The sequence below is a fragment of the Spermophilus citellus genome (genome assembly GCF_964194105.1).
Source record: "Spermophilus citellus genome assembly, chromosome: 3".
NCBI lineage: Eukaryota > Metazoa > Chordata > Mammalia > Rodentia > Sciuridae > Spermophilus > Spermophilus citellus.
The window spans coordinates 16,095,573-16,113,731 of NC_138184.1; the positions used below are offsets into that span (position 1 = coordinate 16,095,573).

General features: G+C 57.0%; 1 protein-coding gene across 1 annotated transcript; it reads left to right on the top strand.

Moving 5' to 3' along the window:
- Positions 1-1,905: 1,905 nt before the first annotated feature.
- Positions 1,906-12,622, top strand: MAP1S (microtubule associated protein 1S). Its single transcript, XM_081284008.1, has 7 exons — positions 1,906-2,049; positions 3,301-3,402; positions 4,992-5,074; positions 6,127-6,267; positions 6,752-9,104; positions 11,448-11,683; positions 12,383-12,622. Exons 1-7 carry the CDS (start codon positions 1,935-1,937, stop codon positions 12,536-12,538), a joined length of 3,186 nt encoding a protein of 1,061 aa, XP_081140134.1. The 5' UTR covers positions 1,906-1,934; the 3' UTR covers positions 12,539-12,622.
- The last annotated feature ends 5,537 nt before the right edge of the window (positions 12,623-18,159 follow it).

Consider the following 18,159-nt stretch of genomic DNA (forward strand, 5'->3'; position numbering starts at 1 on the left):
GGAAACAGGCGTGGAGCTGGGGATGGATAAATGCAGGAGGTCAGTGACCTGAATCCAGAGCCTGGGATTCCATAAATGACCCCCAAATGCTTCTCAGTCCTTTGGGAGATGTTCCCCACACTCTCCACATCAGGATTCCCATCCTGGGGGATACTCTGGGACAGGAAAACCTTGGACCTACACAACACTCAGGACATTGGCCCCCAAGAGCCTAAGGGGGGACCTTTCTCTCAAATCAGACTCCCTTGTGGAGACACATCTTGGTACTTCAGGCCCTTTAAGAACAATGAGAATTAATACCAATTATCATAACTCACAGTCTTGGGCAGAAAGAAGAGCATGGACTTCCGTCGGAAGCTTGCAGGCTTGAATCCTGTGCCAATCAACGGACATGTGTGGAGTGAATGAATGAATGGTGGATGAATGGACATTTTCCCCACTCATTCAGGTTTTTTTTTTAACTTTTATCATGACCTTCCCAACCTAGTCCTATCTGGTCATTGGGTTCCCACAGCTTAGGGAGATAGAGCTTGTCACAGCCACACTAGTCACCACTATTGCTCAGAGCAATAACAGAGGAAATCACAGGCAGCCAGGACACAGGGAAGAGAGCCAGGTGGGAGGGGCCAGACCAGAGGAAGGATGCTGGCTGAAAAGAGAAAGAGGAAGCCCAGAGCAGGAACGTTACAGCCACACGTGGCTGGCAGCTACTACACACTGATGGGGGGAAGTTGGGTTGAACAAGTCAATTACTGAATAGTAATAGGAGGCTGATTCTACTTTCTGGACCTTTCTCAATTCTGTCCTGATTTGTTCTGCCTTATATATTTCCAGAAACAGGGAAACCATTCCTGAGGGAAACAGCCCAATCCTTCTTGTGCCTGGGTGACTACCCAGAAGTTCAGGGCAACATGGCTTTTCAAATAGGGGCCACCAAAGGCAAAAGAGCCGAATGAGAATGTCCTGAGTGGGTTAGGGGTACCAAAGGGAAACACCCAGGTGGTCCCTGCCAAAGACTACATCTGGAGTCACACCACTTGGGTTCAGATCTGCTGTAACGCACACAGGCCTGGTGACGTCTGCCCTCCAGACTTCGGTGTGCTCTCCTTTCCTCTGAAATGACAATAACAGTGTCTGGCTCATAGCTTTGTGTATGTCCTCCATGAGCTAATCAAGTAAAATGCCTGTCACCCAGTAGGTTCAGAGTAAATGTGTGGCAGTGCTCCAGGCCCAGAGTGCTCTGGATGAAACCCAAACACAAACGAACTTACTTGCCTATGTCTAAAACTGAGCTTATACTTTAACTGCTGCCTCCCTTGCTCTTGCCTGTACCTAGCAAACTCCTACACATCCCTCCAAGCCCCACCTACAAGATACATTTCTCCTTCCTATTCAAATTCTGGCTAGGAAGCTATGAGCATTCATCTGCAGCTGGTTTTGACTGGGCTCACTGTGATTGGAGCTCCGCCCCAGCAGAAATTCTGATCCACAGGCAGTCGGCTTCTGGTCAAAGCTTATTTTAGTTTTGTTTTATTAAACCCAGGACCTTGTGCATGCTAGGCAAGTGCTCCACCACTGTGCAACATCCCAGCCCTTTCTTCTGTTTGTAAATTTTGAGACAGGGTCTTTCCAAGTGCTGGGCTGGCTTCAAGCTTGCAATCCTCCTGCCTCAGCCTCGGGAAAAGCTTGTTAAATGAATGAATGAATAAACAAATAAATGGTCATTTGGGAGGAGCATACCAAAGCGGAGACCTGAGTGTGCGCCAAACCTTTCAACACTCGCACCCAGGCTCTCCTGGACCTCGAAGGGCCTGGAGGGGGCTAACAAAGGGGGGAGAGGGAGCTTCCGGGAGGGTCTTCAGCCCTTCCGGTGCGGCCCCTTTAAGGGGCGGGGCCAGCGGGGCGGGCACCCAGAGCGTCAGGGCTGCGCGAAGATGGCGGCAGCGGTTCCCGTGGAGGCCGAGGTGCCGAGCTCGTTGCTGCTGGTGGTGGGCGGCGAGTGCGGCTGCCCGGGGCTGCTGGCCTACGTCCTGGAGGAGCTCGAACGAGGTCGGGCCGGCCGGCGGCGCGGGAGCCGGGGAGGCGGGCGCGGCCGCGGTCTCCTCCCGGAGCCGGGGGTGGGGCGGCTCGGCCTGCAGCCGGGCGGGGGCGGCGGGGTCGCGGCGGGGTCCGGGGCGCGGGGCTCCCCCTCCTGCCGGGCGCGTGGCGTGGGCTTTGGCGGGGCAGCCGAGGGCGCCCGGGGAGGAAGCCGCGCCTGGGCCTGGCTGCCCCGCCCAGCCTGGGTGCGGACCGCGGAGGAGACGCGGCCCTTGGTTTCGGGACCCTCTGGATTGGGCGACCCCTCGGCTTCCTGCTCCGAGGAAGAGGCCGGGTCGCCGCGGGTCCCTGGGTCTCTGCAGCCTCGACGTGCTGGAGGGAGGGCCTGCAGCCTCGGGGCTCGCTTTCTTTCGCTATCCGAAGACCAGCTAATTGGGGTGTGGGTGGGTGCGGCCTTCCCTGGGCGATTTGGCACTTGGGGAGGTGACTCACAGGTGCACCTGCAAGGTTCACCTGCAGCTACTTGGCACGGTAGGATGGACTGGCGTGCTGACCCCGTGGGTCAGGAGAACGTTCACATCCCATTGGTCGGAGCTTGCAGGCTTGTGTCCCCTATGCAAAATGGGGCCTCCGCACACAGCTCAGTTTCTGTGCTTGGATAGGATGTTCCCTGAGCACCTGCTGTGTGCCAGGCTTTCAGGCACTGGGACCCGGCCTGGATGGTGGACAGGCCCAGCCATGACTTCATGGGGCTCATGCTGTCCTGTGGGGATGGACCCAGGAGAATGAGATGAACAAGTTCAAGTTCCCATGGTGTCTCAAGTACACCAGGTGGGAATGGCTGAAAGGACAGCCACTGTTGGCACCTAAAGGTTATACACAGGGAAGGGCCACTGGACAGCGGCAACAGGTGGAGAGGCAGGGGGACGGGCTTCCAGGCTGTGGGAACAACTGGTGACAAGGTCCAGAGTGGACCCAACCTGGCTGGCCCGGAAGAGGAGCAGTGAGGAGGAGGAGAAGGAGAAATGAGATCACCATCCAGAAAGTGGGCACCCTCATCGCTGATATCCTGAGTTACTGTCCACGTGCGCCCTGGGTGGGTCTCCACTCAGATGCCTCATCTGTAGGTCTTAAGTGGTTCTGAGTCTCCAGGCTTTGATGATTGAGAAGGGGAAGGGTGCTAGCACGGCCATCGACTGTCAGGTGCTAGTTTCTGGGAGCTGGTTGGCCAGGCTGAACTGCCTCCATGCCCACCCCAACCAGGTGTCCGGTCCTGGGACATTGATCCTAGAGTCTGCAGCCTGGATGAACAGCTCAAGATCTTCGTGTCCCGGCACTCAGCCACCTTCTCCAGCATCGTGAAAGGTGAGGTTGGGTCTCTTGTTCATCAGGCAAGTGCCTGAAGAATGCCAGTCGCGGGCTGGGGATGTGGCTCAAGCGGTAGTGCGCTCGCCTGGCATGTGTGCGGCCCGGGTTCGATCCTCAGCACCACATACAAAGATGTTGTGTCCGCCGATAACTAAAAAATAAATATTAAAATTAAAAAAAAAAAAAAGAATGCCAGTCGGGGGGCAGGGTTTAGCTGTTTAAAAAAAACAAAACCAAACAGAGGAGTAATCCAGACCAGGCCTGCCAGTGGCCGAGCCAGGCAGCCCTGACCTCAGGCCTCAGCAACCCAAAGACAGGACCTAGTGGTTTTGTCTCCATTTATCGGAGGAGACAATGGTGTTGTGGGCAGGGTGGCCAGAAGACCTCCAAGGGTGAGGCTGTCGGAATGAGAACTGCTGAGGTTGGAGTGTGGGTAGGAAGGGTTCAGGGTCACTGGGCAGGTCTGGGAGGCTGGAGTGCGGAGGGTCTGAGTCTGGATGGCAGCCGTGGCCTGGACACAGTGGGCGTTCTACTACTACCAACGTAGTGAGGGAGCTAAGGAGCGAGATTCACCTGGCACAAGGCTCTTTGGGGATTCTGGGGTGACCCAGGGTGAACAGACCAGCCCCTGGGTGGGACTTGGGTATTGACTACTGTCCCTGCCTGGGCTGGCCTGTTGAGTCACCTCCTGACTGCTAGAGGAAGGGAAGGAAATGTCCCTCGTCTCATTGTCCCAGCAGGTCCTGGTGGCTTCCTGACCCTTCGAGCGGGGGGGGGGGGGGGGGGGGGGCGGGCCTGGAAATCCTGTCTGCACTGTGTGACCTCAATGACCACTTCCGCTCTATGCCTTAATCTCCCCCCTGAATGGGGCAATATCTGTGACAGCATGATAAGGGTTGACAGAGCTAGAGGGTCATTGGCTCTCCAGACTCAAGGCCTGTGCTTTATGTTCAAAACACATCTGGGCTGGGCACTGTGACACACACCTGTAATCCCAGTGGCTCTGGAGGCTGAGGCAGGAGGTTCCTAAGTTCAAATCAGCCTCAGCAACTTAGGCCCTCTCTCAAAATAAAAAAATAAAAAGTACTGGGGATGTGCCTCAGTAGTGTAACACCCCTGGGTTCAACCCCTGGTACCAAAAATTAAAATAAATCAAAACACATCTGGGCTCTGGGGAACCCTCCAGGGTTGGGATCACAGAAGCAGCTCCACTCCCCGCCCTTCCTGCACTCGGCTCTGTCCTGCTTCTGGGTCATTGCCCATGTTGTACCCTCTCCTGGGCGTGTCCTTGATGGCCCTCCTTGGACTTGGGCTCCTTGACTATAAACTGGAGGCAACGGTGGCTTTCCCCACTGGGTTACAGCTGCCCATCAGGCCCAGCACGCATGGGCCTCTTGCCCATTTCCAGGATGACCTCCTTGGGTTTCCTGGTCTCCCTTCATCCTGACCCACAGCCCTACCGTGTCCCATGTCACCCCTGGGTGTGTTCCCTGGGGATCGTGGTACCTGAAGGCCATGCAGGGAGGCAGGATTAACTCCAAGACAGCCTGACACTGAGTGGGTGGCCTGACTTGATCCCCTCCCAGGCCAGCGGAGCCTGCACCACCGTGGAGACACCCTGGAGACGCTGGTCCTCCTGAACCCCTCAGACAAGTCCCTTTGTGATGAGGTAGGGAACAGGCGACCTCCTGGAGGGAGTGGGTTGCTGGCGCTGCTGTCCCTCCCCTTACCCTGTGCCCATCTCCATGCCGCACAGCCCTCTCCACACACAGGCACCCTCTCAGGGTCCAGCTCAGCTCACTGCCTCCTCCAGGGCGGGAGCAGGGGAGGCTGGGGTTTGGAAGGAAGGGGAGTGGGTCAGGATTCCCAGCCCTGGTCCCAGAGCAGCAGAGGCCTGGGTGGGGGAGGGCAAGTCCTGCATGATGTCTTTGTCCTGTGAGTTCCCTCCAGATGGGCCCCGCAGTTGTCTGACATGACTTAGTAATACTCCTGGCCTGTGTCTGTCTGCACCCCTCTCCCAACTGCACGTCAGAAGGATGAACAGTATAGAGCCCGGGGGCACCCTGCTAGAGACCATCTTACAAGCTGATTCCTTTCATCAAAAATGTGCTCCTTTGGGGGCTGGGGTTGTGGCTCAGTGGTAGAGTGCTCCTCTAGCACATTCGAGGCCCTGGGTTCGATCCTCAGCACCACATAAAAATAAATAAATCAAATAAAAGTATTGTCTCCAACTACTTCTGAAAAATGTTTTAAAACAGAAATGTTCTTGGGGGCTGGGATTGTGGCTCAGAGGTAGAGTGCTCGCCTAGCATGCGTGAGGCACTGGGTTTGATCCTCAGCACCACATAAAAATAAAAGGAATAGTGTCCACCTACAACTAAAAAAATACATGTGTTTTTTTTTTTTTTTTTTTTTTTTTTTTTTTAAAGTTCTCTTTTGCTCCCTTAAGGGACTCTGAGACTGGAGGAGCCAGAGCCTGATGCAGATAGCCCTCAGCCTGTCATTTCAGAGCTGGGCTGGGGGAGGGGGCACCCAGGAGGAGGGGCCTGAGAGTCCAGCCTTGTAGGAGGAGCTGGAGCTTGCCAGGGACAGGGCCACTCCTCCTCCCAGCCTGCAGCAGCCTGCCTGTGGGTTGGGGCTCAGAAGTTGAGTAGCGACCTGTGGACCGGGCGGGTGCTGGCCTTGTTTCTGCATAAGAAGGACCTTTAATGCTTGTCCCAGCTCCGGAACCTCCTGCTGGATCCTGCCCCTCACAAGCTGCTGGTACTGGCCGGGCCCTGCCTAGAGGAGACGGGGGAACTTCTGCTTCAGACAGGGGGCTTCTCGCCCCATCACTTCCTCCAGGTCCTGGGGGACAAAGAGGTAAGCTGCCCCCTTGCCATCCTGACTTGTCCCTATGGGGCTACAGGGCCCCAGTGCCCTCCTGCCTGACCCATCTCCCCTCCTATAGGACTACCTGTGTGCACCTTGTCGCCAGGGAGCGGTGTGCCACCTTCTGGGACAGGCTGTGGTGTGAGGCTGGGCCTGGCACTCAGCGGGTATCCCAGAGGCCTGTTGCAGGGCCCCCAGATTTCAGGTCCAGCTAGGATAGACCCGAATAGGGTCCTTTCTGGAGCCCCGGTTTGGGGCGGGGTCAGTGGGCCACAAGCGCTGGCTGCTCGCTGTTCACACCGTAGTGAGTGATGTGAAGATGGTGGGAAAAGGCACCGAGGTAGGGTGGGCCTGAGGGGAGCAGCTGCTGGGCGGGGACCCTCCTGGCCCCAGGAGGCGGGGCTTGGTGTTCTCTCTGTTTCCGTGGGGCTGGCTGTTGCCTGCTCCAGCTCTCCCTTACCCGCTGACCCTGCAGATCCATGACACCCTGGCCTCCTCGCCTCCGCCTGCAGACCTGCCCACACTCACCATCACCTGCCCGACCTTTGGAGACTGGGCGCGGCTGGCCCCCGATGTGCCCAACCTGCAGGGCCCGCTCCGGCTGCAGCTGCGGCTGAATCCCCCTGTGCGGCTGCCGGCTGCCGAGGGCCTGCAGGAGTTCCTGGAGTATGTGGCCGAGTCCTTGGAGCTGCCGTCCCCCTTTGAGCTGCTGGAGCCACCGTCCTCTGGGGGCTTCCTCAGGCTCCCGCGGCCTTGCTGCTACATCTTCCCGGGAGGCCTGGGGGATGCCGCCTTCTTTGCTGTCAACGGCTTCACCATGTTGGTCAACGGTGGCTCAAATCCCAAGTCCAGCTTTTGGAAGCTGGTGCGGCACCTGGACCGAGTGGATGCCGTGCTGGTGACTCACGCGGGTGCCGATAGCCTCCCGGGCCTTAACAGTCTGCTACGACGCAAGCTGGCTGAGCGTCACGAGGTGGCCACGGCCGGCGGGGGCTCCTGGGATGACAGGCTGCGCCGCCTCATCTCCCCCAACCTGGGGGTTGTGTTCCTCAACGCCCGCGAGGCCGTGTCGCGGCTGATGCGCGGTGAGGATGAGGCGGAGCTGGCGCTGAGCCTCCTGGCCCAGCTGGGCATCACGCCCCTGCCCCTGAGCCGGGGGCCGCTGCCCACCAAGCCCACGGTGCTCCTGGAGAAGATGGGCGTGGGCCGCCTGGACATGTACGTGTTGCACCCGCCCTCCTCTGGCTCCGACCGCACTCTGGCCTCTGTGTGTGCCCTGCTTGTGTGGCACCCTGCGGGCCCTGCCGACAAGGTGGTGCGTGTTCTCTTCCCGGGCTGCACGCCGCCCGCTCGCCTCCTGGACGGGCTAGTCCGACTTCAGCATCTGGGTTTCCTGCGGGAGCCCGTGGTGACCCCCCAGGATCTAGAAGGACCCCGACGAGCTGAAAGCAAGGAGAGCGTGGGCTCCCGGGACAGTTCAAAGAGAGAGAGTCGGACAGGGACAGCCCCCAGACCTGGCCAAGAGCGACCTGGTGTGGCCCGGAAGGAGCCAGTCCGGGCTGAGCCCCCACGAAAGACCGAGAAAGAAGCCAGGCCCTCCCGGGAGGTGAAGAAGGACCCCAAGCCCGTGGCGCCCCGGGCCCAGCCCCGGGAAGTGCGCCGCACAGCTAACGCAGCACCCAGCCTCAAGAAGGTGGGCACCCAGGGGGCCCCCAAAGCCCGCAGAGCACCTGCTGTGCCCCAGGCAGGTGCTATACCCGTGGAGAATGGGCCCTGCAGCCCACCCAGCCCCTCTGCTGCAGCCCGGGGCTCCCCCGCACCCCAGTTGGTGGCCACGCCCAGCCTGGGGAGCAGCCTGGAGCTGGGGCTGAGCCCAGCCGGGGAGGAGGGTGGCCGCTTTGAGGATAAAACACTGGAGCTGCTGCTGGCCACGAGCACACCCCGTCCACCCACACCTTCGCCCACTGAGAGCCGCCGGAGTCCAGCCGAGGGCAGCGGGCCGCTGTCACTGAGCCCACTGCGGGGTGGTGAGACTGGGCCCGACGCCTCGCCCACTGTCACCACACCCACCCTGACCACTCCTTCACTGCCTGCCGAGGTGGGCTCCCCGCACTCCACAGAGGTGGATGAGTCCCTCTCCGTGTCCTTTGAGCAAGTGCTGCCACCAGCAGCCTCCAGTGAGGCTGGACTGAGCCTCCCCCTGCGTGGCCCCCGGGCGCGACGCTCTGTGTCCCCGCACGACGTGGACCTGTGCTTGGTGTCACCGTGTGAGTTTGAGCACCGCAAGGCTGTGCCCACAGCGCCGGCACCTGCATCCCCCGGCAGCTCCAATGACAGTAGTGCCCGGTCCCAGGAGCGGGCAGGGGCCCCCGGGGCCGAAGAGACGCCACCCACGTCCGTCAGCGAGTCTCTGCCAACGCTGTCTGACTCAGACCCCCTGCCTGCTGCTTCCGGGGCCGTGGACTCAGACGATGACACGGTGGGCTTTGGGGTCCCTCGCCATGACCCACTGCCTGAACCCCTCAAAGTCCCCCTGCCACTGCCGGACCCACCCAGCATCTGCATGGTGGACCCCGAGATGCTGCCCCCCAAGTCCACCCGGCAGAACGAGAACCCTGGCCGCACCCGGAAGCCCCCACCCCGGCCCAGCTCTGGCACGGCCGCCCCCAAGTCCACAGCAGCTGCCACTGCCAGAGGCAAGGGGCTGGCCAGCGGGGACCGGGCAGGCCGACCCCTCAGCGCCCGGAGTGAGCCCATGGACAAGGGAGGCCGCACTTCCCTGATCAGAAAGTCCTCGGTCACCAAGACTGCCACTCAAGGCGCATCTGGTGAGTACCTGGGGCTGAAGCCCTGTGCTGAGCTGAGAGCGCAGCCCTCTTGTGCCTGCGGGCTGTGGGCTTTCAGCCACTCCCCACTCTCTCAGGGGCTCAGTTTCTCCTGGAAAAGAAAAACTTGGCCCTCACTGTTGAGGCACCTGCCATGCCTCAGTAGGGAGCGTCAATCAGCAGGAGCACAGGCCTGTGGTTCCAGCAGCTCAGGAGGCTGAGACAGGAGGATTTCGAGTTTGAGGCCAGGCTGGGCAACTTGGTGAGACCTCTTCTCAAAATTAAGAAGGGCAGGGGCTGTGGCTCAGCGGCAGAGCACTTCTAGGTTCAACCCCTGGTTCCACAGAGTGCTGTTAGCAGGTCTGGTGTCGTGGCTTCTCTAGTGGCCACAATAAGTAAAAAGACAGAGTCAAACTTGTTTTCTTATTGTATGGTTCCAGACACAGAACCAGGGCCTCTCACATGCCGGGGAGTGCTCTACCCCTGGCTACACCCAGGCCTGGGGAAGTCAGTTTAATAGGGTTCACCCCCACAGGCACGGGTCCTGCAGTCGCGGTTTCAACTAGAACGGGTCAGGAATATTTGTTAAAAAGAAAAATCCACCTGTACTGAAAATGTGCCGTGTGTGTGTGTGTGTGTGTGTGTGTGTGTGTGTATGGGGGGGGCGGGGGGAGTGGGGGAGAGGGGGAGGGAAGGGGAGAGGGAGGGACAGAGAGACATGGGGTCTTGCTGCGCTACCCAGGCTGGGCTCAGGTGATCTCCTGCCACTGCTCCCAGTAGCTGGCCCTGAAGGCATGTGCCAGAGCATCTCAGTTGTCATAGTCACAGCATCACATTTCCTTTGGAATCACTCAGGTGACGTGCAGCCTGCAGGACGCGGCGGGCTCTGCGCAGGCGCTGGGCCATTTTACAGGAGGACTTGATCCATGGAGTTTGGTGTCCCGGGGTCCTGGACCGATCCCCTGTGGGTACTGAGGGACGAGCAGAGTGTATTTTACTGGGCCCGTTTGTGTCAGAGTCCCTGTCTTAGTCACCTTTTTCCACTGCTGTGACTAAAAGGCCTCATGGCGCAGGGCTGTGGCCGAGGGGGCGGCCCCGTTCCCGTTCCGCCAGGCCAGCCGGTCGGATTGACTCGCTGATGAAGTGAAGGCGCCCTCAACCCAGTCACTCCACCTCTGAGCCATGTTGCTTTAGGGGGACATCCAGGCGGCCTCCACTCCACAGTTGGCCGAGGGCTCTGCCCGTGTCTAAGGTGGCCGCAGTCAGGGCTTCTCTGCGCGCCTTGGTCGTGCTGTTGGAAACCGGGTGTTTGAATTGAATGACGTGGTCACTCTGGAGCGCAGTTCTGTCCCGGGGCCTGCTGTGGCCCTGTCAGTGTTGGACGTCTCTGGACCCAGGATTGGCCTGAGCTGTAAATTTAAGGTCTGGTCTCTCCAGAGACAGTGACTTTCCTGTGCCTGCATGGTGGCTTTCTAACTCCCTGTGGTGGGGTCGCTTGTGACAGTCCTACTCCTTAACTGTCGGCTCCCTAAGAGAAGAAATGGACACCAGGGACAGGAGGGGCCAGGCTTGCTCTCTACCTGGGTCCCTACCTAGGGCACATCTCCAGTGACCTGCCACTTCCCAGCTGGCCCCACCTTGTGCGGTCCCACGGCCCTCACGTCGCCATGTATAGCTCAGGCTCCCTGAGCCTTCAGGGGATAGAGCAGAGACCCCACTTGCTCGCTGGGCTCAGCCAGAAGAGGTGCATTCCCACCTTTGCAGGCGGGTCTCGTCCCAGCCCCGGGCTCACTGAGCTGTCCCCGCCCCACACCCGCTCTGCACCCCGCAAGGCCAGACCAGCCTCCACAGAAACTTGCCTACTACAGCTGGCAGCTGCTGGCTCCGCCGCGAGCCGTGGCCTCCCCACCTCCCCACACCCCTCCTGCTGCCCATGGTCCCCCTTCTTTTTTTCATCCAGCCCCTGCCCGGTCCCAGACAGCCCCCTCCTGCCAACCGCAGCCACGCTGGCGCTCTAGCCTCGGCTCAGGATCCTCGCCATCGCACAGGGGACTCCAAGGCTCGGGGCAGGGCTGCTGCTACCCAGAGTTGGGGACCTTGGTCACTCTGAAAATGCCCAGCGCCACTCCCTGGGGGCCACGCCCTGAGCTGGGCAGCCTGAGTGATCCCAGATGCCCAGGGGCGCCAGGCAGGCTTCCCGTTGCCAGGTCCAGCTGTGTCTGTCAGGAGACCGTCTGCTGGCCTGGTGCTGCGGGCAAGGCCCCCATCTGGGACTCTCCAGGCTCTGGGTTTGATCCCTCCTCAGTCACCAGAGCTCACGACTGACCCTGTCCCTCCTTCCCACAGGGGCAGCTGGCAGCCGGCCAGGCAGGCCAGCCACCCCGCCTGGCTCCCCTGTCTACCTGGACCTGGCCTACCTGCCCAGCGGGAGCAGCGCCCGCCTGGTGGATGAGGAGTTCTTCCGGCGCGTGCGCGCGCTCTGCTACGTCATCAGCGGCCAAGACCAGCGCAAGGAGGAGGGCATGCGTGCTGTCCTGGACGCCCTGCTGGCCAGCAAGCAGCAGTGGGACCGGGACCTCCAGGTGTGTGCCTCCAGGACCCTCAGATTGTCCTGGTGACGGTGAACACCCTCAGTCTGTGGGGGCAGACCTGCTCCACTCCCAGTCCCTGGAGGTCAGCAGGGTTCAAAGGGACCACGCTGTGTCCCTGAGGTTAGACAGGGATGAGGGCAAGTAGGAGTCCCATCTGCTCCACCCGAGATGGCCCCTCAGACTCTGCTCCCATGTGGTCACCTGGGGTGGGGCACAGGCCTGAGTGAGCTCAGCCTCTGTCCTGGCACCCTGGTGATGACCAGTGGGGTGGGGGAGGGGCTGTGCAGGGCCCTGCAGCGAGATCCGGCCATGGGGCTGGGGTCACCCTCAAAGTCTGAGGGTGTCTGTATGGGGACAGTGCATGCACAATGTCACACTGAGCAGCCAGGCATGTGGCCCGTGTGCTCCAGCAGCTTCTAGGAGCCTCCTAGGCAGAGGGCACAGCTGGCAGAGGGAATTGCAGGGCCCGGGGGTGGGGGCAGGTGTGGCAGAAGGGCTGAGCAGAGCCGAGGGCTGCGGCGCCCAGAGGGTCTACGGGTGCTAAGAGAAGGGGCCTGAGGACAGGCTGGCCTCTGAGAACGGTCAGCCACAAGGCCAGATGGTCTTGAATGTCGGGAAAGGCAGGAGCTCCGGGGCTGGGCCTGAAGGACAAGGGCACCCCATCACCTGTGGTCCGTCTCCTGCCCCCAGGTGACCTTGATCCCCACCTTCGACTCAGTGGCGATGCACAAGTGGTATGAGGAGACACACGCCCGGCACCAGGCGCTGGGCATCACCGTGCTGGGCAGCAACAGCATGGTGTCCATGCAGGATGAGGCCTTCCCGGCCTGCAAGGTGGAGTTCTAGCCCTGTCCCCAGCACCTCTGCACTCTCCCGCAATCAGCCTCTGTCCTGAAGGTGACCTGCACCAGAAATAAACCACTAACCCTGCTCAGCTGTGGCCTCCGCTCTTTCTGGCGAGGGGAGACTCAGCGGGGGCTCAGGCTGTGTCAGACTCAGTGGCCTCGCGCGGGGCACAGGTAGGACCCAGGCCCAGGGAGGAGCCCCTCGTGGTGCGTAATCAGCTGCCCAGTAGTGCTCACAACAGAGCCGTGTCTCCAGCCAGCAACCGCCAGGGAGAGCGTGAGGGAGCGGGCACATCCCAGGGAGTCCCCCTCTACTCCCAGGGTCACTTCCTGAGGCTCAGGAGCCTGAGGCCAGGTTCAAGGCCAGCCTGGGCAACTGAGACTCTCCCAAAATAGAAAGGGCTGGGCAGGTAGCTCAATATGTTCCTTCCCAACCCCAAAACAAAATGCCGTCCACACTGGCCGACTGGCCACCCAGGAAATGCATCCAGATCCTAACCCCGTGCCGGGCTGGCCGCCCCGGCTGGAAGAGGAGCCTTGGTAGATGAGATTAGTTGGAGGATCTCAAGACGAGATCATCTTGGATTATCCTGGTCAGCTCAAAATCCAGTAACAAGTGGCCCCAGGAGACACACAAGAGGTGACAGACACAGTGGAAGACGACCCTGTGAAGGTGGTGGCCGTGTGCTCTGCACCCTGGGTCCAGCCCCAGCACAGCAGGAAACGAAAAGCCCTGGACCCTCAGCGGGAAGTTGGCAGAGAAGAGGCTTATCCACCCCACAGCCTGGAGGCCCAGGGCCTCACCTGGCGAAACTGTGTGCCCGAGGTCACACAGTGACACCCAGAGGAGGCAGAGTGAGCCCAGAAAGTCTTACTTGTTCTACAACAACCTACTTTCTTGGGGGCCCTGAAGACCCAACCTGTCCCTCAAGGCAACACCCTTAGAAGGTGATGGCCCGTGACCCAGCGCCTCCCCCAGGCCCCACCTCGAAAGTTCCCTTCCCTGCTCAGCACGGCTCACCGGGCCCAGGCTCCCAGTCAGGGATCTTTGGGGGACACCTCGTATCCACGCGGCAGTGCTGGCCTGGGTCCCTGGGGGCTGCAGAGCTGTGGGGTGTGGCTTTCTCCCTCCAGCTGTGACAGCGTTGGCACCTGGAGCTGCTCCAACAGAGCGAGTCCGAGTGGCCTCGGGACTGACATTTCTCACGGTCCAGGCTGAAGCTGCTCCTGACTCAGAGTCAGGGCTCTTCCTGGCGTGCGGATGGTCACCCTCTTGCTGGTGACCCCACCCTTAGAACCTCATTTAACCTTAAAGAGCCCCCAAAGACCTTTCTCCTAGGCGCCCCCCCGCAGGGCCAGGGAGGCTTTCTGTAGGGATTCTGCGGAGCATTTTGTCCCAAAGCTGCCCGGTGGCACTGAGCCGCGTCCCCAGCCCTTTTCCACTTTTTGTTTTGAGACTGGGTCTGGCTAAGTTGCTGGCCTGGAACTTGCCATGTCCTGCCTCCCCCTCCTGAGTGGCTGGGATCACAGTAGCCTTTGGTCATTAAGACCGGGAGTTCAGAGTCGCCCCCGGCAGGCGGGGAGGTCTCCCCAGAGGGTAGTTACGGGGTGGGAGCCCCCAGTGGGATCTGCTCTCTAGCCGTGCTCATGGGCATATTGAGGCTTTTCAGTGGCCACAGGGCAGCTGGTGACAAAGGGTAGCTAGAGGGAGGAGCCCAGGGATGCTCATGGCCTTGTATCTGGATGTCAAGGGAGTGGCGCTCCGTCAGCAAGACCAGTGTGCAGCTGACCCAGGAGGACCTGAGGAGTCCAAGAAGGGGCCCAGGGCCCCAGCGGCCAGCAGGCATGCTGGCCAGGAGTTGCGGGGCAGCTGGAAACCTGGCGCAACCTGGTCACTGCTCACTTCCGGCCCTCTCCTGTCTCCTCGCAGGAGTCCTGGGAAAGGGGACAGACAGACAGACTCCCATTCACCCGGCCCCTGTGGCCTGGCTGGAAGGTCATGGCCTTTCTCGGTTGTCACGGCAGAAGGTTAGACTTGAGGTCCTACTGACACATGAAGCCAGAATTGGTCACCGTAGCCAAACTGTCAAGTGACCTGGCCACCTCCTTGTCATGGAGATTTCCTGATAGAAACACATCTTTTTTCTAATTCACTGTGTGAATTTCACCTCTTGGGTGTTTGTCTTTTTCATTTGCGTGTAATTCTTCTTCTCAATGAGGAACAGTGGACTTTGTGGTGTTTTCAGTTTTGTTTATGGACAATTTACATGGTCTCCAAACCACAGGCTCTATTTATTGATCACTTATTTTCCTTTGCGATACGGGATGGAACCCAGGCAGGGCCACACGTTAGGCAGCCACCCCTGAGCCCCAGGCTGGTGATCTTTAAATGTCCCTGTGTTTGAGAGGCACACGTTTCCCACGTTTCGTTGCGGTGGTGGTGATTCTGTCTGTGACCTCAGTTTTCACTTTTATCCATTTAGGGCTTATTTGGGGATGAAGGGAAGGGCAGGAGGTGTCTCATCCCCAAGGGACACCCAGTTACCACATGCTGTGTACAGAGTTGAATGTCCCCTCCTCCAGTAAGGTCTGTGTGTCACTGTTTCTAAATTGGCTCTATTCATCACCCACCTCTGGGTGTCCTTGTTGTTTTAATTAGTTGGAACTTTGTGCATGTTCCTGTCTCAGTGCTGGACCCCGGGGCGCTCTACTACTAAGCTCCATCCCCAGCCCTTTTTATTTATTTAGAGACAGGGTCTTGCCAAGTTGCTGAGGCTGGCTTTGAACTCATGATCCTCCTGCCTCAGCCTCCTGAGCCCCTGGGGTTGTAGGTGTGTACCACTGTCCCGGGCTACCATCCTCAGCCCTTTTAAATATTTGTTTTTTGAGACAGGTTGGCCTTGAACTTGTGATCCTCTGCCTCTGCCTCTGAGTAGCAGGTGGGCCACTGCGCCCAGCTGTGTGTCTTAATAGTTCATAAGGCAGAACCTTTTTCTTTAACTTAATTTTTATGGTGCTGGGGATGGAGCTTAAAGCCTGGCACATAGCAAGACAACCACTCTATCCCTGAGCTACACCCCAGCCTTTGAATTTTATTTATGAAAGAAAAAAAATTCATAAATCTCCAGCTATTTTCACATACTGATTCATCCTGGGGGGTTCTAGAATCTCCACAGAGGGGGCCCAAACACATGGATAAGAAATGCAATAAAGTAACTGGGAGCAGCAATCCAGGCCTGTCATCCCAGTGACTCAGGAGGCTGAGGCAGGAGGATCACAAGCTCAAGGCCAGCCTGGGCCACTTAGTGAGGCCCTGTCTCAAAACAAAAATTTTAAAACGGCTGGGTATAGCTCAGTGGTAGATAAAGCACTCCCTGGGTTCAATCCCTGAAAACAAAAAACAAACAAACAAACAGAAAAGCAGAGGAAAAGAGATAATGACTGAGAACTTTCTAGAACAAATTCATATTTAGTAAATCAAAGATCCCAAGCAGGATATATTTAAAAAACACAACTGAGTGGAAGTGCAAAAAAACAGTCAACCAAAAAAGTGAGATTCATAGAACCAAGTCCCCGTCCCCAGCCTGTTGGTGGGAGCAGGGTGGACTGTGCATACCCACAAGCACTCACCTCCACGAGCAGAGAGGCCATCCCACAGTGCCTGGAGGAGGAAGCGGGATGAACAGTGGCGGAGGATCTGCCACTGTGACCCCCACCGGGCAACTTCCAGGAAGTTTTTTCAGGTGATGTGAGCAGATGAGCCGCCACATGGAAGGAAACAGCAAAAAAGAAAGAAATACATGAATCCATTCAAACCATCACCTCCACTAATAGGCCATCCTCCTGCTTCAGCCTCCCGAGCAGCTGGGAGGACAGGCCTGGATGCTTGCCACTGCCCTAGTTTCCATTGGTAATTATACTGTCCCACATGTAGGGTTAAAAACAACCCAGTTTAGATAACAGGGCCAAATAAGGATAGCCGATGGAAGATGAGGGTCTTAAAATCCTGGTGTTGTTTGTGAGGAGGGTAACATTACTTGGGAGAGCATAGGGGAAATTTTTTTTGGGGGGGGTACTGGGGATTGAACCCATGGGTGCTTAACCACTGAGCCACATCCCCAGTCCTTTTTACATTTTGTTTAGAGACATGGTCTTGCTGAGTTACTTAGGGCCTCACTGAGTTGCTGAGGCTGGCTTTGAACTCAGAACTTCTTACCTCAGCCTGAAGAGCCTCTGGGATTACAGGCATGCACCACCATGCCCAGCTAAAAATTTTACAGTAAATAGTAGGAGAATATAACTACTCTTTACCTTCCACATTAATTGATGGGTGAAAATTAGAATGTAAAAAAATATTGAAAATAAGGTCCATAGGGAAGAAGAGCTCAAAAGAAGAATGAAATTTCATAAAACTTGCCAGTAATTATACTAAACATAAATGGACAAAAAAAACTTCAAAGACAAAATACTCAGGATTTTTTTATGGTTTAAATTCAAGAGTTATGTGATTTACAAAAAACATGTAAATATAAAGATGCTGAAAACTTGAAAGTAAAGGATAAGAAAAAATTAACTTGGTGAATCCTAAAAACTAAGAAAATTAAAGCTGATATAGCCAAACAAATAGTTATTGCTGTGGACTAGCATGTTCCCCAAAGGTCATATTGTTGATACTCTGCAATCCCAAATAGGACTGTACTTGAAGATGGGGGTTGTGTGTGGTGCTGGGAGGGAACCCAGGGCCTCAGGCATGCTAGCAAGCACTCCACTGCTGAGCTTCACCGCCCCACCTCTGAGATGGGGCTTTTAGGAAATAATTAAGTTTAAATGAAGTCAAAAGGTTGGGATTCTAACCAGCAGTATTGATGACCATACAAGAAAAGGAAGACAGAAATCGCTGTCATTATTCATGTCCATTCAACAAAGGGATACACCAGATGAGAACACAGGGAGAAGGTAGAAAGCTAGCCAAGTAGAGAGCCTTTACCCCAATGCAGCCATGCTCTTGGACTCTCAGCCTTCAGTACTGTGAGAAAATAAATTTCTCTTGTTTAAGATACCCAGTATCTAGAATGTTCTTATGGCAGTCAAGCTATTATATTTTTGATATATTACTAGAAATAAGGAATGTCAGAGCTTTGAGTTCCAAGGAGATAAAATAGTTCAAATTTATATGCACCTAGTAATGGAACTTCAAAATACAAAGAAAGTTAAAGATCAGGAGAGGGGATCATAGTTTCTCTTTTTTAAATGTATTTTTAGGGCTGGGGATGTGGCTCAAGCGTAGCGCGCTGTAGCCTGGCGTGCGTGCGGCCCGGGTTCGATCCTCAGCACCACATACAAAGATGTTGTGTCTGCCGAGAACTAAAAAATAAATAATAAAATTCTCTCTCTCTCTCTCTCTCCTCTCTCTCTGTCTTAAAAATAATAATAATAATAATAATAATAATTGTTTAAAAAATTTATTTTTAGATTTTTAACATTGATGTACCCTTACATTCCTAGAAAGACCTCAACTTTGATTGTAGTTTGAAGCTGTAGGTCTGGGCTTCCACCCTTCTGTCTGGTGACTTAACTCAGCAGTGGGGCATCAAGAGGAATTCACCACCTGGGGGGCGGTGA